Source organism: Tympanuchus pallidicinctus, unplaced genomic scaffold (assembly GCF_026119805.1).
Source record: "Tympanuchus pallidicinctus isolate F22 unplaced genomic scaffold, pur_lepc_1.0 scaffold16, whole genome shotgun sequence".
In the NCBI taxonomy this organism is placed as follows: Eukaryota; Metazoa; Chordata; class Aves; order Galliformes; family Phasianidae; genus Tympanuchus; species Tympanuchus pallidicinctus.
The window spans coordinates 34,168,778-34,193,766 of NW_026294679.1; the positions used below are offsets into that span (position 1 = coordinate 34,168,778).

The following is a 24,989-nucleotide window of genomic DNA, read 5'->3' on the forward strand; positions in this document are numbered from 1 at the left end:
GATGCCTACTCTGGTACTCTGATTCAAAAATGGCATCAAGTCACTTCTGAGCACCAGATAAACAGACCAAGCAGATTTAGTCAAGTTTGGCTGCCATTGTGCTTGAGGGAGAGCTTAGCAACACCCATTTGCTGTGCACTCCCAGGCTTTGTCATTTAGCATGTCCTTCTCCTGTGTCCTGGTTGGGCAATGGTCGTGGGAGGGTTCTTTCAACCCTGCCCTTGTACCAGGGCATAATTTTGCCATGGATAATGTGTTTGTGCTTGGTTGTCTGCTCTTCCAGCCGTGCTGTATTGTTCTTATGGCAGGAACTTAATCTGCAGCTGGACAACTGGGGAGAAGAAAAAAAAAAGCAATCTGAGGAAAGGCATGAAATGAGAGAGGCTAAAATATCACCTTGGAATTATTAAATCAAATTAATCCCACGTGTAATGCAATGAGTTTAATTGGAATTACACCATGGATTAGTGCAGCTATCACACTGTAATAGCTGTGTGGCTTCAGGAGTTGGTTGAACAGGTGTTCCTTGCCTCCTTATATCCTTCCAGCTTCATTCCTTCACCTCCAAGTCATCCCTGCTCCTCCGTCCCCACAATGGGCCTCACTTCTCCATTTGAGGAACTACGTTTACACCACTATCTTTCCTCTCATCCCTCTTCTGGGGTTTCCCGTTTTCTCGATCCTTCTCCCATATATCTCAGAAGCTTGGCAGATGCTCACTATCTTTTTCCTTTAGGGGCAACTTTCACAGCACCAGCATCTTTAAAGTCTCTTCCAACTCAAGCCATTCCAAGATTCTGCCATCTTAAGCTCTTCTGAGAGAAGGGCAGAGATGAAACAGGAGTATTTTTATGGTGATGGACACACTGGCAGTAGAGGAACAAGTACCAGCAAACGCCCACAGTTCCCATGCTCATCCACATATTGGAACTAGGGAGAGCACTTGTTCCTTTGGAGATGATTAGAAGTTAGTTATCTCCTGCTTAGTGGGGAAACAGCCCTGTTTGCATAATCGTCCTCACAGCTGTGGGCTCGATTAAGAGTAGGGACTGGGGAACGGGAAGAAGGGGTCAGAGAACAAGAGCAGTGCTGGATGGGGCTGTGCATCCTCAGGGCACGTGGAAGAATCCAAGCCATCACGTGCAGAACTACACACCCTTTGTGAGTGTCTTCCTTTACCACTGGCTTGCAGGTCATCTCAAGGGTGCTATGTGGTTTCCCTCCACAGGGACCATGCCTGTCCTCTGGTTTGGCAAAGTCCTGGGCTCTGGGCTTTTTTCAGCAGTGGAAAGTTCCATGGGTTAGTTGTGGATTTTGTGAAAAGCCGTCAGGCATGGCATTCACCCATTGGGTTTTACGTGGCACAGGACTCCTGTGTGTTTCTTCCCAACCTTCGTAGCGTTTGCAGAGTCAACTGGCCCAGCACCGAGGGCCTGAACGCGGGGCGGATCGGCTTTTGGCAGTACCGTTATCCTTCAGGGGCGATGCTGAGGCTGTTGATTCGAGCTGCGCAGTCCCAACCCTTCCCTCGGGCCGCCTCCCTCCCCGAAAGCACCCACTGTTACTGGGCCGAGCAGGAGGCCTTCCCAGCATGGCGGTAGGGGGACAAATCCCACCTTTTGGACAGAGGCAAGCTTTCAGAGGTCGTTTGTACCCGCGCCCCGCCTGCATCTCCGCACCAAGCCGGCGAGGAGCCTTGCAGCGTGCTGGCTCCCCGTCCGGTAGCCTAGCCAAAACCAAAAGGGTGCATCCCAGACAGTCACCCCGAGTTTATAAATAACCAGGCTTCGGGGAATAATACGTTTCCATCCCGGCTCGGCGCTAAGGGCCGGTTCCGTGCCGCGGTTCCGTGCCGCGGTTCCGTGCCGCGGTTCCGTGCCGCGGTTCCGTGCCGCGGTTCCGTGCCGCGGTTCCGTGCCGCGGTTCCGTGCCGCGGTTCCGTGCCGCGGTTCCGTGCCGCGGTTCCGTGCCGCGGTTCCGTGCCGCGGTTCCGTGCCGCGGTTCCGTGCCGCGGTTCCGTGCCGCGGTTCCGTGCCGCGGTTCCGTGCCGCGCCTCGCTCTGACAGCCCACCCGCACCACCACAGCAGCGGTGCCGCTCGTCCGACTGAAGCGCACGCTGCCGGCCGCTCCGCATCTTCGCAGCGCGGCGAGCCCGGGCCGTGCCCGGCTGGAAGCGGGCGGCCGCGAGGGAACGCCTCAGCGCCGGGCCCTGGAGCCGCTCCTCCTCCGTCCCTCGCCACGTCGGTGGCCGCGGCGGGAGGAGGAGACGGAGGAGGGCGCAGGTCGAGAAGGGCCGGCCCGGGGCAGAGCTACGTGTCGCGGAGCCCTTATAGCCCGCTGTCGCCCGCCAGGCCCGGCCCTGCCGTGCCGTGCCGTGCCGTGCCGTGCCCCTCCGTGCCCCGCGCCGCCCGGCCGGCACCATGTTGAACAGCCAGCAGACGGTAGGGCCGCGCTTCGCCGCGGGGCCGCTCCCTCGGGGCTACCGGAGCCGCTGAGGCGACGGCCCCGGACGGCTTTCGGCGTCCCGCGGAGTCTGGGTTGCGGGGAGCGGGAGAGGGCTTCGTTTCGGGGGCGACGGCCCGGGGCGCGGCGTTCTCGTGGCCGGCCGGGGGCCCCCGCCCCGGGCAGCGGGGCGACCTTTACCAGCAGTCCGCGGCCGATCTTTGCACCCTGCTGTCACAGAGATGCCGAGCGCCCGACGGCCGTGCGCGGGTTGCCCGGGGAGCCCAGAAAGGGGCTCGCCGATCGCAGGGCTTCGCGATGGGTCCCGCCAGCGATGCGGTGCCCGGCCGGGGGCGGCCTCGGCTCGCCGGCGTGGGACGGTGCGTGAGGCGCGCGGGCGGTGTCGGTCACACCGTGCCAAGCGGAGGGCTGCGCTTTATCTGAGATTTTGCTGAGAAAAGGGGCGAAGTGCGCGCCTGCCGCCGGGCGTCTGGCTGTCGTGGCTCGGGGCCGGAGCGCGGTGCTGAATCCGAGACTGGAAAAGGGAGCGTCACCCACCTGTCTGAGACCCTGCCGGCGTAGTGCTTCTTTTTCTTCTTCCTTAGACTGCTTCTTTCCGTCCTCCTCTCATGTTAAAATCCCGGTTGCTACCACTTCTTCGTGGTGTGGGCGATGCGTTCATCTTCCTCCTGCGGGAGGTGAGGCTTTTCAGGTACACTCCGGGGAGAGAATGGATTCTTCCAGCGTTATTCGCTGTCCGCTGATATGTCAGAAATGGGTTTGGTAGGCGACACTGCTTGGCTGCCCGCTGTGGGAAGGTGCAGTGGTGCAGCTACGAGGTGAGCTGAGGTGATGCAACTGCTCTCCCCGTTTTGCACGCTGAGTGCCCGGAAGCCCCCTGCTTAAAACACGTATTTACCCTGCGTGCTGCGTGGAGTTTGAAGTTATTTTCACCTAGCAGCCATTTATTAATGTGAGCTCATGGTAAGATGCAAAGAAGAAAGCTTAGGATTTTTGATCTTTGTGTTACCTTTAAAAATCAGTAAGTCCCCTTGCCTCTGGATAAGACCCAGCACTCGATATGGGGATTCTTTTGCTGCTAAAGTGGTGGCACTCCCTTTGCTTCTGCCTGTGATACTGTGAGAGGCATGAAGTTCTCCCTGTGTCTGAGTTTACTTCAGTTCCAAGACTTCACTGACAGCAGGCAGTGCTTATTCCTGACCCATCTCAGAGATGACTTTTGGAGACAAAGAACAATCTTTAATGGCAACCTTATCACTCCTTATATAAGCCTCCTGTGTGCCCCTATGGTGAAATCTTACTCTCGGGAGTAAGCGTACCTTAAAGTAATTGCAGTGAGTAACGTGGAGCGGTGGAACAGCCCTTGTTTATTGCACAGTGCAGCATTCATGGCTGAGTAGTTCTTTCAGTCCCGACGAAAGAGCAGTTTGTTCTCCCTCCACCTGCGGCACTGCTGGTATTTCCTCTGCTTGGTTCCTCTCTGCACTGAGCGGTGTTCTTACAGCAAGCAGGACACAGGCACTGCAGTGTGCCCCGAGAGGCAGCCCCAGCCCAGAGGGGTTCCTTAGAGACCATCCCCTTGCCAGGGCAACCGGCTGCACAGCTCGCTCCTTCAACAAAACACGAGTGTGTGGAAGGTGCAGCTCAAATTCCTCGTGGAATCGAGGTGTTTGGTAAGCATGCAGGAGACCTGTCTGAACCCGCGTGGGAGCAACACACATGGGATGAGGCAGCACTGGGCAGAGGGCTGGGCAGGGTCCAGCTTTCTCCTCGCATATCCTTACAGATGCTACGGGCAGAATGAGAGCCCCTAGAGAAACCGCCTGCTTTGGGGTAAGTGCTGCAGCCTTGTTTGCAGGCTCTGTGAGGGTGCCTCCAGCAGCTGAGTGATGCGGCACACAGCATCCTCTGGCTTCGTGGAGGAACCCTTCCAGGAGCCCAGCAGATCCCAAAGCTGTAACTTCTGAAGGTTCAGTTTTGCTTGCACAGGGCTTACGTGTACAAGTTACGGACCCTTATTGAAAGGTAAATTAACATGTAAAAAAGATTGTAAGCTTTTCTTCAGTTTACTTTAAAAAAAAAAAAAAAAAAAAAACAAAAAACCTGTGAGATTAGATGAACAGTGCTGAGGAAATATGAAGAAAGCTTCATTTCTTTGCCTAAAAACTGTTGAAAAAAGTGCAACCACAGGGCAGAGTTCAGATGGACTGTGGTATCACAAGCTGTGCGATAATGTTTGTACAGCTTTATCATTCTGACTGTGAACCAATGTGAAATAAGCAAAAAGAGGTTGTAAAAGTTTGTTTGTCTGCTTATTTTTTACTCCTGTTTTAAATATAAAGAAATTGACTGACTGATCTTCTGACATCTCTAAGGGTGTTTATATTCAGAGCAGCTCTGCAGAGCTCGTTGAGCAGATGCTGAGGTTGGTGAAGTGGTACAGCTTGGCCTTGGTGCACCTGTCAGGACTGGGCTTACAGCTGCAGTGTGCTTTCTGAAACACACTTGTTGCACCGTGGTGGTAAACGGTGACCATTTCCTAATTGCTTAGGTTGTCTGATATTCCTTGTATTATTTTATGCCACTTTTTTGATTTCTTTTGCCTTTGAAGATCAAGGAGATGTCATGAGACTATCACAATACGCTCTTGTTTCTACTTTTATTGTTTCTTATGGCTCTCTCTCTGTTTCTTTTCTAAGTCCTTTGCTGTTAAATGCTCCCTTCTTGGTCTGTTTCTCTCGCCCTGCCGTTTCACTAACTCGTGCTGTTTTGCAGAGCTGCCAACATACCAGCAGCCAGTAGCTGTGAACCACTCTCTGTCCTGTGAAAGCAGCACTGTTCATTTGGGGGAATTTCATTCAAGAAAGGACAGAAAAAGTTGCAGGCTCCCAGATATGAATGGCTCTTTCTTTCCATGGCAGGTTGAGTCACCCAGGGGATGGGGAACAAAGTGATCAGTGTGGTCCAGCCCCAGTAGCTGTGTGCTGGGAAGGGCGGCTGTGCTTTTCTGCAGGGCAAGTGGTCCCTGCCTGAACGGCCCTACAAGCTTCGTCGTTTTCCTTCTCGTAGGGACAAGTGGCTCATTTGTTCTCCTGCTGCCTGACCCCTGATCAATAGCATCCGGCCTCATCTGTTCTTTGGGCAACACCAGTGAAGTCACAGAGAAGCTGCCGGCCAGTTACAGCCTGTGCCAAAATCCATCACTCAGGCATAGGTTTTCAGCTGTATGCATCTTGGCCAGCTCCTGCAAGAGATTTCAGGCCATACAGGGAACAATTTTGAAGACCCCAAACTATCCAGACATGTGCATTGCAGCTGCGAGTTAGATTTAGGTCACAAGGATTTTGTTTTTCCTCAGGATTTTCAGGAGAATATTGGCATACTTGCATTTTTTACTGGGCTGATGTTGATCCTGGAGGGTGTTTTTAAGTACTCTTTAAAAATGAAAAAACCTTTTTCTATCTGAAATCAAGTATTTTAGATAAATTGCAGCTGTACACACCCACGAAAGATAAGGGGTTTTAGGGCCTGTGTTAATACTTGTCTAGTGATATCCTCTGCCTTGAACTTGTACTTCGATTGCAGTGCTTGTAGGCTTTTGTACTTAAAGGTCCTTTCAGAGAAATGTCGTGTGATTTGGGTTATTAGTTATTACTTTACTGTTACCATGAGTGTGGTGACTAACAATTAATCTCAGAGTAAGCTCTGAATCACAGCTGTGGGAAGTGAGAAGTAGCTCCTTAATGGCCTTGCAGCTTAGTCATTTTTAAGTGAAAAATTACTTGGAGTGTATCGTTAGCAAAAGGAGGGAGGCAAAAAGGAGGGCCAAAGGAACTCTGGATGTGTGTCGTGAAACAGGATGCTAAAAAGTTAGGGTTTGCCCATCTCTCGTTGCCAGTTGTGCAGCCTCCCATCCTCGTGGCACAGTCCAGTTTTGTTTGCTTATACTTTGGCAGAGCTACAGCTGTTGGTGTCAAGAGTTTTATCTGCTGAGCGAGTGCCAAAGCATATTGGCCTGTTTGGAGAGCAGAGCTTGAGAGGGAAGGCAGCATAAGCGCTCTCTTTTTCTTAGTCTGGCTTTTCTTTAGACACAGTGCTTTGGAGTTTGTTGAGGTTATTTTGCCACCCGCTTGCTAGATTGCTCACCTATGGAAAATGACCATTTGAACTTGCATTTCCAAGACTTTCTGACTTCGAGGTCTTCACAGAATCTCTGGGAGAACAGTGTTTCCATTTTTCAACTTTCCAATGTAGCGCAAAAACGTGTTTTGGGTGGGAGGTCATTTTTCAGTCCTACCCAGCCCTACTGGTGGGCAGATCATCTGTTTGTGAAGACCCAGGTGGTGGAAAGAGAGACAAACTTGATTTTAAGAGAGGTGAATGTGGCTTGGGGGTTCAGTATTGCACCCGAGGGAATGGCGTGGAGCTGTCAGGGGACGGGAAAGAAAGAGCTGGGGGTGAGGGAACGGCTCTGCAGCAGAGGGTGGTGGGCATGGAATGGGCTGTGCGGGGCAGTGGGTGCAGCCCTGAGTGCCAGAGCTCAGAGTGCACTGGGACTCTGCTCTCAGACATAGGGTTTGGATTTGGAGTGGTTCTCTGTGGAGCCAGGGGTGCAACTCAGTGATCCTTGCAGATCCCTCCCAGCTCGGGGTGTTCTGTGATCACATGCTTCTGTAGCAGTTGTATGGACTGGGTATGCAGACAGCGCAGGAAGCCTTGATCCCAGAATCTCCAAACTGTAGAATACAGTTTTTGAGCCTGGCTCATGCAGCTGGTAGTGTAGGTGGCGTGGTAAATGGCGTCCCAGTGAACACAAGCTGTCATCTGGCTGGCAGCAGTGCGGCAGGGATTTAGAGGTGCTGAGCAGGGGAAAGACTGGTTTGGACACATCTGCAGTCTCCAGCAGCAGCTGGGTGTGGGGCCCATGGGAGAATTTACAGCTGAGATACATGTCCTGGTGTGTCATCACAGCTCCCCTCTGTGACCTGAGGTACCGGATGGTGCCTTGCAGCCTAACAGTGCTTTGTAGATCTCATAATCCTCGATTCTTTCCTTGAGTTTATCGAATGATTTTTTTTTCAAGCCAAGTGAACTCTTGGCCTGTCTGGATTAAGTTCCATTGAACCGTGTCCTGTGTTGCAGTTCTGTCTGAGTGTCCCTAACTATTTGCACTTTGCAAATGTTCAGTTTTGAAATAGAAAACGCCACTCTGAAGTCAAGGACGTGCAGCCTGGGTGACTGCACTGGGTGACTGCACGTTTGGGGCCCAGATTGAGGACTGGGCCCCAAATGAAGTGGGCAGAGGTGACACCGAGCCCCCAGCACCCCTGACTCATGTCTGGGAATAGAGCCTTTGTGGAGAAAATCATGAGCCTGATGTGTTTTGTGTCATTTTGCACGTCCGGGACTGGTGGTGGGTACTGCTAAAGTAGTGGGAATGCTCAGACCTCTTTCAGATGCAGCCCTATGCCATTGCTCTGGGGGCAAGTGGCCTTGGTCCCCAGGTTTTATCTTTTCAGCCCACTACCTCGATATCCTGTAGAGAAATGGTGCAAGAGGGTTGGTTCCTTTATGACAATAAGTATTTTAAAGCTGGTGAAACTTGACATGCCTGCAGATGTTCTGCAGCTCTCACTGCTTATGAAATAACTAAAGCTTCTCAAATGTCACAGGGCTCCTTTCCAGCAGGAATACAGCTGCTGTATGTGGCAGCATGGCTGAATTCTGATGGGCTCAGTTCAGCCTGTGCTGGTTGGTGCTGGAGGAGATCCTGCTTTCCTCAAGAAAGGTGATGTTTTTGTTTTACCTGTGTGCTCTTGGCCTCCAGGGTAAAACCCCATTGCAAACTCAGTGAGTAGGGGCACAGAGCTGCAGTTTTGTTTCAGAGCAGTGCCACCAGTTCAGCCTTTAAAGAATGATGTGTCAGACTTGTTTCTTGAGCTCTTGAAAGACATGAGCTTGATGAAGGGGCACATTGCTCTGCCCAGTGCAAGCTGGTCACAAGCCTCAGCTCTGAGCAGCAGAGCCATATTTTTGATCTTGCAACTTGTAGCCTAGTAGAGCTCAAGGGATGATTGCCCGATGCTGCATTGTGGGTTATTCTTTGCTTGTAGGAATTATCATTATTTGATGTGGGAATTCTGACTGTCACCTAACCTGCAACTGCACAATTCCTTTCTTTGCAGTTTTCTTTACAATTAAATGGACGTGCTCACTTCATACCTGCGGGTGTCCAGCCCCAAAACAACAGTGTGAGCATGACTTATGTTCCCTTGTTTTGCAAGAGGACCGTGTTTTGTATTGGCTGTGGTCCCATGGGTCTGTCAGATGCCTCAGCATCATCCAGAGCAGCCTCGTAGCACACTTAAGCATCAAAGGAAAGCAGGTCTCCTTCTGCCGTGTAAAATGTAGTATTTGCAACATGCACATGAACCAAACTGCTGAAATGGGTTCATTTAGTGGAGGTAGTTTAGCAGAACACATGTTTAAAAAATAGGGAATTCATGGAAGGGTTTCCTGTTCAACGTGTTATTTTTGCCAGCAGATGTCAGGCTGTTCTGGCTGTGAAATACTTGCTCACCATGCAGATTTCCCTTGTAATTTTTGGAAAGAAGTTGAGAATAATTTTTATTTTCTAACATCAGTCCTGGCCGTCCAAATTGAACGTGGAAGTGTGTGAGCACAGAGTGACTCACTAGTTTTAGTGGGTCAAGGAAATTAGATTAGTGACATCATCTGTCCAGAGATATTAGAGACCAAAAATCTGATCTGGGTGGCTTCGGAGAGATAGCTTTAATGCTCAACCTCTGCTTTGAAGTCATATTGTCATGAAATCAGAGCATGATTGTGAGGTGACAGGCGTTTGAGCTTGTGTATTCAGCCTGATTTTTTGCAAGGTTGTATAATACCTGGTTGTGTACACTTCAAATGCGCAGACATACTAGAAGAGTGTTACAGCAGCATTCAAAATTTGGATATTGATAAGAGCTCAGAAATTCCTATGTGTAAAAGTCCTATGTGGAAAGAGTGCTTTGCCTAGCCTCACCTTGAAAACTATGTTTGTTAGCAAAGTTTGGCATTGCAAAGTGTCTGTCTGCAAGCTGAAAGCCTGCTTGTTTCAGGTAACTGGAAGCTCTCTGCTGAGCCCCTAGCAGTCTCTGTGCTACGTTCCTGGCAGGGACAAGGTGCTGTCTCAGTGGTGCCAGGACAAGCAAGCAGCAGCAGGAGAGCTTGCCAAGGACCATGAGTGGACTGCTTGGGTCTGTGGGAGTGCTGAAGATCCTGATCTGGTGGTTGGCGACCCTGCTCTTGGCAGGGGGGTTGAAACAAGATTATCTTTGAGTCCTTTTCAACCCAGGCCATTCTGTGATTCTGTGAAGGAGGAGGGAAACACAGTTCAGCAGCCTGCCTGGTGTGAGCAAACGCTGGCACCCCTGGCAGGACATCTAGTCACCCAGTGCTGTGTTCCTCAATTGAATCTTATTATTTTGTAATATCTTTGTCACTGCCTGAAGCTAGTGCTCCATCCTCCAAGTCCAGCTGTGGCAGTGGGATCCTGGGATCTGTAGCAGGCAGAAATTTCCAAGGTAATGCTGGCTCTTTGGGGGCTTTTCCTGGGAAAGAATAGAGCTAGTTTTGAAACACTTATCATCATAGCCCTTTTCAGCAAGTTACACTGATATTTGGGAAAAGTCAGTAGGTTTTGGGTTGTGGGAATTAAATCAGGACTTCAGAAACTCCAAAATTTCTCCATCTTCCTTGATTCTGATTGTAAAGGTGAGCCACTGACAAGCAAACCCCCCCCTTCTTCATGTTCTTCCTCCTTTTGCATATGATAGGTTTTCTTTTCTGTGAAAAGAAGTGCGAAATGCAAGTGACTATCATATAGAAGGATTTCCCCCTGTGATGGACTCTTGATGTCAATGCACCCATTCTCAAGGGCAGCCGTGGGAATTGCCCTGGGAGAAGAAATTTTCTACTTAAAAGACCCAGAAACACAATTTTTATGCATCAAGTTCAGCTAACAAGTTGAAATCATTTTTTTATTAAGATGGCAGGATGTAGGAGAGGGTTTTAAACGTAAGATCTGTCTCTGTAGGCTTAAGAGCGTTTGATTTCAGATGGTGTCCCATGCAACTGATGGACTGGGGTTGGTGTGAGTCCCACTGTTTCAGACGTGGGGATATCTCGCCTCTTTAGCAGCAAAGCTGCTCATAACGTAGGAGCAAAATAGGAGGGATCTGGTACCAGCAGGTAGGAGGGGTCTGGAGTTAGAGTCACAGCCTGGCTTGGGATGGAAGGGACCTTGAAGCCCACCCAGTTCCAACCCCTGCCATGAGCAGGAATGCCACCCACATCTGAAATTGCTGCTGGGTTGCTTTCCCAAGCTCCAGAAGATGCTAGTGCGAACAAAAAAACCTGCTCCAAGATGTGTGTAGTGCGGATTTGCAGCAGCATCTGCTTTAAAGATAATAAGCTTGTGATGTCAGCCAGGTAGGAACGTGTTAGCACAGACATTATTGTAGTCCCTGTCGTGCTGGGTAGATCAACGCCTTGCAGAACCACATTGCAAGGAAATCAGCGTGCTGCCAGAGTTCCTGCTGACACAGGCAGCAAAGGGGTGTAGAAAGGATATTTTGAGTGTGTGGGTTTCATTTCTCTGTGCTGAAATACCTGCCTCTTCTGTTGTCGCTTGCAGATAAATTGCAAAACTGCTGTTCCGTATGCTGGAGCATGGAGGGCTGTGCAGTTTCTGCTCAGGCATCGTGCTGCACCAAGCGGCTCCTCTGCAGGGCTGAGCCATGGTGTGCTGGCACAGGGGTGCTCACACCATAGTGCCAGACTTCTGCGAGGAGTAAAACTGCAAAATTTGCCTTTGTGTTTTGTGAGCAGGGGTTATCTTGCTGGCTGTTACCTTCTACGTGTGCTCATTTAATCCTGCTTCAGGAGTCCAGACTGCTGAGGACAAGCATAAATTAAACGATAACGGTGATGTCTCAGCTTGCAAGCTCCAGATGTCCAAAAAGACAGTCCCCCTGCAAAACAAATTAAAAACTAGCACACGCACAAAAAAACACACAGAACAATCCTGCCTGGTTTGGGGAGTGGAGGCTTTGAAGAATTGGCAGTGTGCTGCAATGCCTATGGAAGGTCTGTGTATTGGTCCTGTGTGCCCGCAAATAATTGCAAGTGGAAAATTTCACCTCTGGTTTGCAAGCATAAAAAGAGGCCGATTCTGATGATTTTAGCTGAAGTGGAATATAAATTGGGTGTGAAGTTCTGAGTCTTGCTGATGATATCTCTGTGATCTCAGCTGAGATGCTGGCCTCAGAGAGAAGAGGGAAGAAGGATGTTACTTCTATTACGGAATGGTTTTCACTTAGATTTTTAAGCAGACAGAGCCCTCTGTTGCCTGCAGAACACCAAGTCTCAAGTGAGTCCTTCTGCCTTTGATAAACTGGGCTAAAATGGTAATGACTCAGAAAGCAGAGGAAAAAAAAGGCTATTCTGCAAACACTTTTAAAAATGAACATCTTTGTCTCCTTTTTTTTTTTTTTTTTTTTTTTTTTTTTGGTATCTTGTCAAAAAACCCATCTCTGACACATAAAACATGCTTACTTCCCCGCTGTGACTTCAGATGGAGAAATATTTACCTAGCATGACACAAACTGTGGGAAAGCCCAGCCCAGCCTTCCCCCCGCCCTGCACCAGAGATTTGAGAGGGATGAACCTGCATCAAGCAGAATGTGGCTTGGGGAGAAAATATTTCTGTGTTTGCTCCTGCTGGAACTTTTCCTTTCCTATAACTGACACCAAAGGCAAATAGTTTTCTCACTGTTTTGCCAGTTTTCTTCCCATTTTACCATGTTGGTTGTATAGCATTTTCCTGTGCAACAGTGTTCTCAGCATTTGCTGCAGTGGCTTTTGCTGATGTTCAATGAATGTACGTGTCTCTTCTGTCCTGGCTGAGATTTTCTGGTGTGTGGAGTGCAGCAGGGTAACAAAAGCGTTTTGTTTCACTCTGTTTTTCTTTAGAGATCAACCAATGTGGTTTACCAAGCCCATCACGTCAGCAGGAGTAAACGAGGACAAGTTGTTGGTACCAGGGGCGGATTCCGTGGCTGCACGGTTTGGCTAACAGGTATTTTCATCCACATCGCTGTACACATGAGAGCTGTGTGGACAGATGAGGAGAATGGCTTGGAGGTGGTGATCTGGGGTCTGCAGGCAACACCAGCACTCCTTGTGAGCTGGTGCGAATTTGCAAAGTGATTTTGTACAGAAGCACGGTGCTGGCAAAGTAAAATGATTTTCCTGCAGTGGTTGCCCCTAAATAAGGCTTTTATAAATTTTGCAGCTGTTGTTGGGGCTTCCATTTGCTGGCTCCCTTGACTGAACACATGGAAAGCCCTGCACATTGCTCTTGGTATTCCAAGCTGAGGAACCCTGGGCTCAAACTCACCTGGTCCCTGGCAGCAAAACGCACTCAAGATCATCCAGAGCAGCATTCAGAGATTTTCATTCTGGGTCGGTGGAAAGTTCATGGGGGCACCTAGGTTTCCTGTGTTTCAGAAACCTTGTGAGCGGCAGAACAAGTTGGTCTTGTTGTCTGAAAAGGAAATACAGACAGTGAATTGTGCTAAAAGTGATTTCTTGCACCTTATGATGTGTTGCCTTTCTCTTTTGTTTTGAAAAACAAATTCAAGATCTGGGGCCCAGGGAGCATTTATTTTTCTCTGCTGACATTTGCACAACTCTCTTTTTTGACACTTGTCCAGGTGTTTCTTTGCTTGTTAAGTATTGCTATTCTCTGACTGACAGAAGATGTTGCAAGACATGAATGGAAGAGTTTGTAAAGCCATTCTGATTCAACTCATTGTGTGCTGAACGCTGGAATAAAGCACATCTCTGTTTTCTTCTCTTTCATCTTGGGAAGAAGGCCTGCATCTGATCTGTTTTAACCCATTTCTGAAGCCAAAACATCCTATCCAAGGCAATTCCCTTCTTTCTAGTATCAATTAAGGACCCTGTATGTGAAAAATGTGAACTTCTTTGACTGATGATTATTCTTTGAAGTATACAGCGGTCTCCTAACTTCCTATCCATTGACTTTTAAGAGACCACGTAGAAGGACACTACGTGGACTGCATAGATTGAATGCACAAGTGGACAGAGCTGGGTTGGGATGCATCCGCCTCCCTTAGGATCGATGACTTTCTGCTGGTGACCCCCCGCCATCCCGTTCCTGAGCCTCACTTTCAAACCGGAACCTCACTTTGCTGTCTCCAACAGGTCTTTCTGGAGCTGGTAAGACAACCATTGGCTTTGCTCTGGAAGAGTACTTGGTCTCTCATGGCATCCCCTGCTATTCCCTGGATGGTGATAACGTTCGGCACGGCTTGAACAAAAACCTGGGCTTCTCAGCCGGGGACCGTGAGGAGAATATTCGCCGCATCGCAGAGGTGGCCAGGCTGTTTGCTGACGCTGGGCTTGTCTGCATAACTAGCTTCATTTCTCCTTTTTCAAAGGTAAACTGTCTGCGTCATATTCAGCTCTTTCCTGAGCTGCTTTGATCTCATGAACACTCCTGGGAAAGATTAGTTCATGTAGAGGACCTTCTGTATGTACCTCCAGATCTTCTCTCTTCTGTGCATTGCCACAGGTTTACAAAATTAAACACCATCAGTAGAGTTTTCTGGAGTGCCACTTCACAGAATCACAGAATGGCCAGGCTTGGAAGGGATCTCAAGGATCACAAATCTCCAATCCCCCGCCACGTGCAGGGCCCTCAACCTCCCCACTTAATACCAGCCCAGGCTGCCCAGGGCCCCATCCAACCTGGCCTTGAACACCTCCAGGGGTGGACAGGGCATCTACAGCCTCTCTGGGCAGCTGTTCTAGCACGTCACCACTCTCATAATAGTTTGACAATGTTTTTGCTTTCAGTTCTGCTCAGAATTGGTTAAAGGCTCAGTGACATTTGAAATCTCATTGTGTAGCCTCCTACTATTAACTTTGTAAGAGAATAAGCATAAAGTCAATAGCCTGTCATAGTGCTATCAGTATTCTATATGAATAAGTTATTGTATTTTTGTGCTTCCTGAGAATACCAAATGTCTGACAGTATCAAGCCAACACAAACAGTTGCCTTTTTAACACAGAGCAGATAATTATTCTCATCCCAGTTTTGACTGTCCTACTTAATGAAGTGGTCTTCCAAACTAGCTTCAAAGAAAAGAGGGTAACGGGAATAAAAGCCGTTATTAAAATTGGTTTAAATTTAATAAATCTATACCAGAAAGTAATTTACCTCTGTCAAATTTCAGGAAATGTCAGAGAGTAGGAGGGTGCTTATTGCAATGCACACGTATCATTTTCCTACCTTTCTTCTCACAGGATCGTCAAAATGCACGGAAAATTCATGAGGCTGCTGGGTTGCCTTTCTTTGAAATCTTTGTTGATGCTCCTCTAAATATTTGTGAAAGCAGAGATGTGAAGGGCTTGTACAAAAAGGCAAGAGCTGGAGAGATCAAAGGTATGGAAGAATGAGGTCTTAATTTGCCTTTTGCTTTCCAAAGCTTCAGATAGCTGATCTTTGCAGCTCTGCACGTAGAAAATCTCAAGGTGTGTTAATAAAGGCTCTTTGTGGTACAAAGGGTATCCTGTTTCCCTAATCTTACTGTCACAAGTGTACTTGTAGTACTGAGTATGGCTGAATGCTCGTTGGTTGTTTGTGTAGTGTGGACTCTGGGGGGGTGGAGTATTACATTAAATGTGTTTGGTTTGTGTTTAATTGTCAATAGGATTCACAGGGATTGACTCAGACTACGAGAAGCCCGAATCTCCTGAACTGGTGCTGAAGACGAACGTTGCGTCAGTGTCTGAATGCATCCAGCAGGTTGTGGAGCTCCTGCAAACACAAGTAGGTCACTTATTTTTACCACCACCACCACTGTCAGCTTGTAAATCTGACTTCATATTCTGGGTTCTTAGTGTGCGTTTAGAACCAGCATTACCATTGCTCTCTCTCTCTTTCAGAACATTGTGCCCTGTGCATCAATTAAGGATGTTTTTGAGCTGTTTGTACCCAAAAATAAACTTGATGCTGCCCGAGCTGAAGCAAATGCACTGCCATCCGTGGAGATCACAAAGGTATCGTCTCGCCTGAGTGCTGTGCTGTAACTCATCCTTGTGCTGTTTGAAGGGCAGAAGCTTTGTTCAGTGCCTTGTTTGTAGAATCGTGGAATGGTTAGAGTTGGAAAGGACCTTAAATGTCATCTAGGTCCAACTGCTGCCATGAGCAAGGACACCTCCCACTGGATCAGGCTGCTCAAGGCCCCTTCCAGCCTGGCCTTGAGCACCTCTGTGGATAAGGCGTCCACAGCTTCTCCACGCATCACCACCTGTCCCAGTGTCTCACCACTGTCTGAATACAGAATTTCCTCCTAACATCTGATCTAAACCATCACACCAACACGCAGCACCACTTTTTCCCCTGTAGGAACATCCTTTATTTAATACAGTGAGACTGCTTTCGCAGCAGAAGGGAGGGTAAAGCAGCATGACTTGGTGACAGAGAGCCATCTGGGTTTGTTTTGTAGCTGGATCTGCAGTGGGTGCAAGTGCTGAGCGAAGGCTGGGCCACGCCACTGAAAGGCTTCATGCGCGAGGCAGAGTACCTGCAGGTCATCCATTTCGGCACGCTGCTGAACGGTATGGGCTGCCTTCGTGCTCACTCTGTGTGTATGTAACGTACGTATGTGTGACTCACACCGTGCTCAGTTCTCCTGGGGTAGAGCAAGATGCAAACCACAAACCAGGGGAGGCTGTCAGGCTAAATTTCAAGTGGGAGCAGGGGGCAGCTGCTCCTTGGAAACAAGGAGAGAGTCTGATTTTGCTTTTCTATTTCTTATTTTCATATTTCTCTATTACCTTACCCTAAAATAAATTGGATTTAGCTGTTAATTAGCTGGGGGCGTTTTTGTCTCTGGAAGAGGCAAATATATTCAGACAGCGCAAGCCAATTCCTGAGCCTGGTGTGGTAGATTTTTGTGTCCCAGGTCTCAGACAGAGATGCAATTGCCATGCACACATTGGGTTTTAGACCTAGCAGAGGTCTCCAGCCTCAGGGGTTCAGGATCTCGGTGCAGGACGCCCTGCGGGGAGTCTTGCCCTCCTCCTCGAGGACCCTGATACTGCCATAGCCATGCAGGGCAGCAGCTTGGTGCTGGGTTAAGCAAAGGCACTGCTTAGCTCAGGACAGTCCGCACTTGACAGAGCAGGACCTGCAGGTGGGCAGCTGGAGCATGTCACGTTTTTGTAGCTTTTTTCACACTTTGAGGAGTAAATCTACACTGAAGTTTTTGTTGAGTTGCTTTGATTCTGCAGACTGTAACAGGTGCCTGTGAGTGTTAATTACCTTAATTATGTTTGTGTTCTCCCAGGAAAGAATTTCTCTGTAACTGGTATGTATGTAACTATCCTTAGGTTATATGGAAATCACTACAATTAGAGTTTCTGCTATTACTTTTTACTATTTAAATTATTAAGACTGGACACAAGCACGTCTTGTTTATGATTCAGCTGTTTATCCTGCATCCTACTGACCAGTCCTCACAAAAATCCTAGTCATTTTGTAATTATTCACCTCCACTGGAGTGATTTTTATTAGCATCTTGCATTTGGAAGTGGAGCATAGAGATCCTCAGCTTCAGCATCCTTTGTGGGTTTCATAATCCAGCTTTTTCCACGCTGACTTTATTGACTGATCACTGTTTAGTTACACATAAAACAGATATAATGATTATATTTAATCAATATTTAAATATTAACATGTTTATAAAGATTATTCAAATAACTTCATATATTTAATTGGTTGATTGGTCCATACGTGACAGTAGTTACGGGTACCCAATTACTCATCAGGGTGCTTGAAAATTGCTGCCTGTCAAATGAATAATGTCTGGTCATGAATTAAAGCAAATGGAAGCATTTTAAAAAAGATTAAACAAAATAGTCAAAATCTTCCAGTCTCAGGTGTCCAACATGATTTCTGTCAGATCCAAAGTGAATCAGTGATTTATGATCTGTTTGTTCTTATTCATGAATAGCAACCCATGGAAAAACTTACAATCTCAGTGTGCTAATGCTGGCATGCCCAAGTAGAAGAGGTCTGAGTGGAGATTGCTGTCCTGAAAGAGGATACCTGGGCTATAGCCGGGGCCGCGATCACCAAGGACATTGAAACTCTGCAGAGACATTAGAACAACTAACTGGAAAAGAACGAATCTTTCTGGGAGAGAAAAAGAACAGTGAGATACTCCAGGTGTCCTTAGGACATCTCTGACAGTGAGATAAGGAGCTTTCTTTGCCCACTAATGTTAGCATTTGTTTACAGCACAAAACAAAATTTGGGCAGTGAATAAATTCATGTCACTGATGGTGAGTCACTGAGATATAGATAGAAAAACTCAGCCTTCCTCTTCAACAAGAGAATTTGTGCGTCGAATCATAGAATCAGAAGGTTGGAAAGGACCTAAAAGATCATCTAGTCCAACCATTACCATTGCTACCACAAGCCACTAAACTATGAGTGTCTCAGTGCACTCCAGCCTCTCCCACCAACCCTCTGCAGTCCATTCCAGTGCCAAAGAACGCCGCTTTAGGTCTTTGGAGGACACTGACATCCACCCTTCTCTTTGCAGATGGTGTCGTCAACCTGAGCATCCCCATCGTGCTGCCAGTGTCAGCACAGGACAAGCAGCGGCTGGAGGGCTGCGGGGCGCTGGCGCTCAGCTACGCGGGGCGCAGGGTGGCCATCCTCAGGGACCCTGAGTATTTCGAGCACAGGAAGGAGGAGCGCTGCGCCCGCATCTGGGGCACCACCTGTGCCAAGCACCCACACGTCAAGGTGGGTCAGCGCCATCCCTCCTGCTGATGGAAACCCAGGCAGGGTCAGAGCTATGCACAAGAGAGCCAAACCTTTCCAGGGTTTCCACATTGTTAGCTCTCCAGGAGGAGAGCTCCTCTTGGAGGAGTGTTACATCTCAAGCATGCAGGAAGACTGAATGTTTAGGCTTACATGCTGCTTAACAAGAGCATCAGTGAGGTAATAAGCGATTCAGAGGGAGTGCAATCATGCTGCTAAGGAGTTATTTTCATTTCCTCACCTTTACCAGTATACCAACATCCGAATGTTTTTAGCAAAGCCAGCAGCTCAAAGACTTCCTGAACCTGGGTGTGTAACAATTTCCTAGAATCATAGAATCAGGAAGGAGGAAGGTGGGAAAAGACCACTAAGATCATTTAGTCCACCAACAGCCCATCACCACCACCCACACTACACTTGTGCAGTCAACAAATATACAATTAGCAGAGTGGTATCTACAGGTCTTATAACTAAAAGGATTATCAAGGGGGGAAAAGGATAATTGAAAATAAATGAAAATGCTCACCTGTGTCCTAGGCTCACAAAAAAACTCCGAAGGGAGCAATCTCCAGAAGGATCCTTCCTTAGTGGCAGTCAGCCCTTAAATGGGGCCTAGGAGAGGTGCAGCCAGGCTCCAACCCTTCTAGTCACACAGCTGAATTGCCTTCACCTGTGCTCCGTGGCTGACTCAGTGCTTGCCTCAGGTGGTCACTGAGAGGTTCAGGCCGTGATTCAAAGTTCCCATACACCACTAAACAAGCCATGTCACTCAGTATGGCATCTACTTTTGCCTTAAGAGCCTCCAGAGATGGATGCTGTCAAACGCTCACACTGCAGACCCCTGGCTGTGCTCCTTTTAGCTACAGGCTGCTCCTCAATTTGCCTGTCTGTACTGGCAGTCAGCAAAGGAGTTGTTCCTTATAGTTCATGAGTTCATCTTTCCCACTGTCATGTAGCGAGGACTGTTCTGGGTTATGCCGTGTGACCTGAACTTCAAAGGCCAAAACAATGCTAATTCTTTTCCTCTAACTTAAAATACCTCCATTAATTATTTAGCAGCAGTTGCTCTCTTGAAACAGGCATCTTTTTATCTTAGTTGTTAAAGTTTAATTATGCCATTGATGATGAGAAGAACAGCTTTGACAGTACATTAAGGCAAATTTGAGGATTTCACACAAAGCCTTGTGCAATCCTAAGTGGGTCAGTGCAGGGTAATGAGGTCAGGAGCTTCATTATTGCAGCTGAGGGAGATTTCCTTAAGATCGTGGGGCTGCACACTCCCGAAGCAGTGCCCCAGATGGGAAATAGCATTTCCAGCGCTGGATAGAATGGAAAGTGGATGATACAGTGGTGTTACCATTACCAGAGTGCTGCTCGCAGAGGGAAGGCTTTGCAGGAGCAAAAGTTGAGGTGGAAGAAGGGCTGTGCCGTAACTTCTTGGCCCTGGGCTGCAGAGGTGAGCACAGCGCACAGCTGGGTGTGGTGGTGCAGTCACTGGTGCCTTGCTAATTTTTGTGGTAGTTTTGACCTACAGTACACAGAGAAAGGAGGATCGCTCCACAGGCAAAACCGTGCCTAACGAGTTTCAGAGGAGACTGGGAAATGAGAGGGGGCTTTTTGCCATCCTGAGAATACGGATGTAATATTCACAGATGGTGATGGAGAGTGGAGACTGGCTGGTGGGGGGAGACCTCATTGTGCTGGAAAAGATCTGTTGGAATGATGGCCTGGACCAATACCGCCTGACACCGCTGGAACTCAAGCAGAAGTTCAGGGAAATGAATGCTGGTGAGTGCCTTGGATTAGCACAAGTGACAGCATTGCCTTGCCCCCCCCAGTAGAGCACAGATATTTTGTGGCCTGTAGCTGTGTCATTTCAGACTGGAATATTTCAGGGAAGTGTTTCTAAGGGGGTTCAGCCCAAGGGGGCAGGCTGAGAGGTAGGAAGTATTGTACAGCCTAAGGATCTATCGCTTCCTTGTGAATTCCTGTTTCTGAGCACCAGAGGTGTCTGTGTGAACAGCCCTGGCTAAAGAGTGCTTCTGCAAAGTGCAGTTGTATATGGAGCAGCCAAATCTCGGAGCTCCATTCTGTAGCTCTGGCATTGTAATTAGAGCCATAAATCTTCTGTCATGTCTGACAGCTCAGGCTCTTTCTCATCTATGCCACCCCAGAAATGGCCTTTGTAGTGTTCCTGCAGGATCAACACATTAGGGCTAATTAGGTTTCATGTGCTGAATATGATGTTAACTCTTTCTACCCTCTCTTGCCACAGCAGTGGCATCCGAGCAGCAGATGCTAGCCCCCTAGATGCTTATTTCAGAGGGGAAGAGAGTATTGGCCTTTGTGAAGGTGACATTGTGAGGTTATGGAGGTGACAGATTTCTTAAAGAGCCAGGAAACTCCTCAGGGATGTGGATTTCTATCCAGTGCTAACCAGAAACAAGGCAGAATTGCTGATCGGACTAAAATCGGCCCCAAAGGAAGGATGTGCAATGAAAATAAATTGACAGAGCAATCCAGAGGTGCTGTACATGTGTATTTAAGGTCTGTTTCATGTGAAGATAGGACAGCAGATCTGTGCCTGTCTCCTGATGGTGTCATATTTTCTGTTTCAGATGCTGTCTTTGCATTCCAGCTGCGCAACCCCGTGCACAATGGGCATGCCCTGCTCATGCAGGACACGCGGCGCCAGCTCCTGCAGAGGGGCTACAAAAACCCTGTGCTTCTCCTGCACCCCCTGGGTGGGTGGACCAAGGATGACGATGTTCCGCTGGAGTGGCGTATGAAGCAGCATGCGGCGGTGCTTGAGGAGCACGTCCTGGACCCCAAATCCACTGTTGTTGCCATCTTCCCCTCTCCCATGCTCTATGCCGGCCCCACAGAGGTAAGGTAGATGCTGGATGCTTGTTGATAGGCCCTGTCTTTGTGCATTCAAATAGCAAATGGCTTCCTCTGTTCACTGTCGCACTGGAACAAAACTGTTTCCAGTCCTGGCATTTCCCACTGACATATGTGTCCGCAGAAAAGCTGAGATGTTGCCCCAGGTCCACGCAGTGAGAGATAAATCTGTGTGTGCTGACGTGAGAAGTGGTGTGGCTGCTCACATCTCCACCGTCCTTCCCTGCTGTATGCGAGGTCTGGCTGGCCAGGAGCACCTTGCAGTCAGGGCTGCTGGGCTCAGCATCCCCGTCTCTCCTTCCCAGGTGCAGTGGCACTGCCGGGCTCGCATGATTGCTGGCACCAATTTCTACATTGTGGGGCGTGATCCTGCAGGCATGCCTCACCCCGAGACCAAGAAGGACCTGTATGAGCCCACGCAGGGAGGGAAAGTGCTCAGCATGGCGCCGGGCCTGACGTCGGTGGAGATCATCCCGTTCCGTGTAGCGGCTTACAACAAAGTGAAGCGAGCTATGGATTTTTATGAACCAGAAAGGTAACGTGAGCACCGCAGTCTTCTTTTCTTTAACCTACGTAACTGCTATGGAGGCATTTCACCACAACTGCAGCTCGTTTGGAGAAAGCGTCTCCCTCAGGAGACGGTGCTGCTGCTGATAGGAACGTCAGCATGGGATGTTGCTGGCGGGGAGGTGGCACCAGGGGCTTGCAGCTGCATTCCTGGTAGGGCTGAACAACTGCACGGGGACAGCTTGGACCACTTGGCTGACCTCACCCTTCTCTGTTTTGCTTTAGGCACAATGACTTTGACTTCATCTCAGGAACACGCATGAGAAAGCTCGCTCGCGAAGGGGAAAACCCACCGGATGGCTTCATGGCCCCCAAAGCTTGGAAAGTGCTAACTGAGTACTACCAATCGCTGGAAAAAAAGAATTAACACTACTTCTCCTCCTAGGAATACTTGTATTAAGAGTGAGCGATGATTGATTCCCTATGATAGAGATCAGCTACATGGCATTTTCACTATTCTGACTGGTGGGACTTTTCCTGTCTGGATCAGAGTAGTTTTTAATAATCAGAAATACTTTGAACCAAGTCCTCCTCCCCTCAGAGCTGGAGGAGGAGGACAGCCAGCCCTTTGCTTCCAGCCTGGTGCAGCTCCAAGGTGCCTAGTGCAGTGTTGAATGGGGCCAGCTGGCTCATTTGGTGCTGCCTGGGCAAATCTGTGCACCTGCATGGAATAGAAGCAATGAAGTGTCCTTCCTTTACCCCTTGCCCAGTGCTGCCCCAAAAGAGGGACCAAGGAGTGGTTGCTGCTGGCCCTCAGTGCTTGGATCCAGTTGCTGCTCTCGAGGTCGTGCCTTAGACATTTGCTAACAGTGAGACCTTTTAGTGCCTTTTTATGAACAGCCTCATTGCCGAGTCAGTGCCTCACTGGTCTTTTCTTCCTCCTGCTTGCCCCTTCTGGTAAAAAAAAAAACAAACTGGCTGTGATCCTGGTGCTCTAAGCTCGCTTCCCATGGGGACGCTGGGATTCCCTGTGCTCATGGCCCAGCGGGCACCATGGCAGCCGTGTGGAGCATCACGCAGCCTGGGAGATCGCTGAGAAGATGCTGATCATACAGGACAGTGCGAAGGGCTGAACTGGGGCTGCCTTTGCCTGATGGAGAGCTCTTGCAGCACTATTCTGGTTTTCCCCACCACAGACTTTGCCATCACACCTCATGCCTTCCCTCTGATTTGTGCTGCCATGGTGTTGGGAAGGGTGAACAGCGCCTTCCCTGACAGCTGCACTCGGAGGGGAGGTTTTAGGGGACAGCAGAGGGAAGGCAGCCATGCACGCATTACCACCAGCTTTTGTGGCCTTTGCACACATCCTCTTCAGTCAGTTCCCCAGGGCTGCTCAGCGCAGGTTTCACAGGAACTGTTCTGCACGTGCCGCCTTTTAATTACAGATGGGTCCAGGCTCAGTAAGAACAACCCTGGTTCTGCTGGGGACTGCACATCAAGCAACGCCGCAAGCTCAGAGCTGTTCTGCTGTGGCCATGGTGCAGTACCAAGATTACACATGCAATTGGGAATATTTTTGTACGAAGCGTCTTATTTTTCACTTGTCACCTGATGTTGGTTTTCTTTTTGTAATCTTTTTATATATTCAAAGAGAAGAACAAAAAGCCGTGTTATACCTCAACATTGTGCTGCAACCACCCCGGCAGTAGCCGAGAGCATATCAGCACCAGAGCCTTCCACATGCAGGCCCTCTGGCAGGGACCTGGAAGATAAAAGCAAGACACAAATTTTTAATTGCAATATTGGCTATTTTGAAGCAGTAGTTAGCTGTTGCCTCTCATCCCAAAAGAATCAAGCAGTGCAAGACAATGTACTTAATCCAGATGGTCACAGCAAAACGCAATTGTTGAATTGTTCTTTTAAAATAGCATAGTATACAGATTACCTCTGATTAAAATAATGTGGACTAGTTTTTTTGTGTGTATTTATTAAAGACATGAGACTGGAATTTGTACCTCAACTGATGCATCTCCTGATTTAATATATTCTGACTCTGATACTCTGAGACACTCACTTTTAGTACAAATAAATATTTATACATGTAAACTAATGCTGACATTGTGATTGTTGCCTTATTTCGAGTCAGGTGAGGCGCATTCAGCAGCACTGAGCGCTGTGCTGCCTACCGCTCCCAGACCCAAGCACCCCTCAAGATGAGTTTCCCACACACCAGAGGGGGTTTCCCATGTCCAAACCTTGCTCAAATAAGGCTGTAAAGAAGCAGCACTTGCAGAATTCAGAGACACACTCATAAACATTATGTTCTTGCATAAATCCTGCAGTATCCCTGGGCTCCCTGGCAAGCTCCCAGGAAGGGCCTCTAAGGTGCAGAGTTGTCCTTGGAGAAGTGAGAACAGCTCAGCTGCAGGAACTATCCCTTGGGCAACTGCAGATCACCCCATGTGCCACCTGCCCCCCCCCTCCCTTCTCTTAGGCCTGGTGAAGGCACACCAACAGCCCCTTCGCTGGGGCCACACGGACAGGACCGCAGCATTCAGCTGGGGGCCAGGGTGCTCCTGCAGGCATCCCTTTGTGCAGGTTTGATGTTTAACCTCACACTCAGTCTGATTATAAACCAGGATTAAACCACTTCCCCCAAAGTAACACACTGTGAAGAAGGATGGATGCAGCTGAACGGACTGAGCAGCTCGAGCTCTGCTTCTGGTGCAGGCATAATCCCAGCCTCCAGAGAAACTGCCACAATTGATTACAAAGGTCAGATTTTGCAGCTCACCCCCCTGCAGCGTGGAGGATGGCTCTTTGTCCTCCAGGGGAACTCACACTGTCAGCAGTGCCTGACACCAGACAACACCTCACCCCGGCTCTCTGCATTGCAGATTGTTCCATTTCCCACTGTCACCTGCTTTCGCCGCTTACCTCTCCACAGCCAGCAGAGCTGTGACAGTGCACTGACCCTTGGGTCGGACAGTTGTGATGATGTGTCTGTGTCAAGTTAGTGCACAATTCACAATTATTATGAAAAATTAAACTACTGAAAACCTGCTGACAATAACTTTACCAAAAGACTTTGCCACTTACATTTTAACCCTTTGCCTTTATCATTACACAGTGTTACATGAATTTACCAAACTGTTACCAACAGGTACAGCAGAACATCGCTAAATCATA

General features: G+C 48.7%; 1 protein-coding gene across 2 annotated transcripts; it reads left to right on the plus strand.

The window, feature by feature from the left end:
* Window positions 1–2,334: 2,334 nt before the first annotated feature.
* Window positions 2,335–23,910, plus strand: PAPSS2 (3'-phosphoadenosine 5'-phosphosulfate synthase 2). 2 transcript variants are annotated; one of them, XM_052677576.1, is made up of 13 exons: window positions 2,335–2,442; window positions 12,500–12,605; window positions 13,757–13,992; window positions 14,861–14,999; window positions 15,268–15,386; window positions 15,503–15,616; window positions 16,066–16,177; window positions 16,909–16,929; window positions 18,169–18,374; window positions 20,045–20,180; window positions 21,011–21,279; window positions 21,599–21,828; window positions 22,086–23,910. In XM_052677576.1, exons 1-13 carry the CDS (start codon window positions 2,422–2,424, stop codon window positions 22,225–22,227), a joined length of 1,851 nt encoding a protein of 616 aa, XP_052533536.1. In that variant the 5' UTR covers window positions 2,335–2,421; the 3' UTR covers window positions 22,228–23,910. The 2 variants fall into 2 exon arrangements, with proteins under 2 accessions (XP_052533536.1, XP_052533537.1); XM_052677577.1 differs by lacking the exon at window positions 16,909–16,929.
* The last annotated feature ends 1,079 nt before the right edge of the window (window positions 23,911–24,989 follow it).

Coding starts and splice junctions, on each gene's coding strand:
- PAPSS2 (XM_052677576.1), top strand. CDS start 2,422: ATGTTGAACAGCCAGCAGACG. Junction 13,993..14,860: donor TCATTTCTCCTTTTTCAAAG/GTAAACTGTCTG, acceptor TTCTTCTCACAG/GATCGTCAAAATGCACGGAA. Junction 15,617..16,065: donor CATCCGTGGAGATCACAAAG/GTATCGTCTCGC, acceptor TTTGTTTTGTAG/CTGGATCTGCAGTGGGTGCA.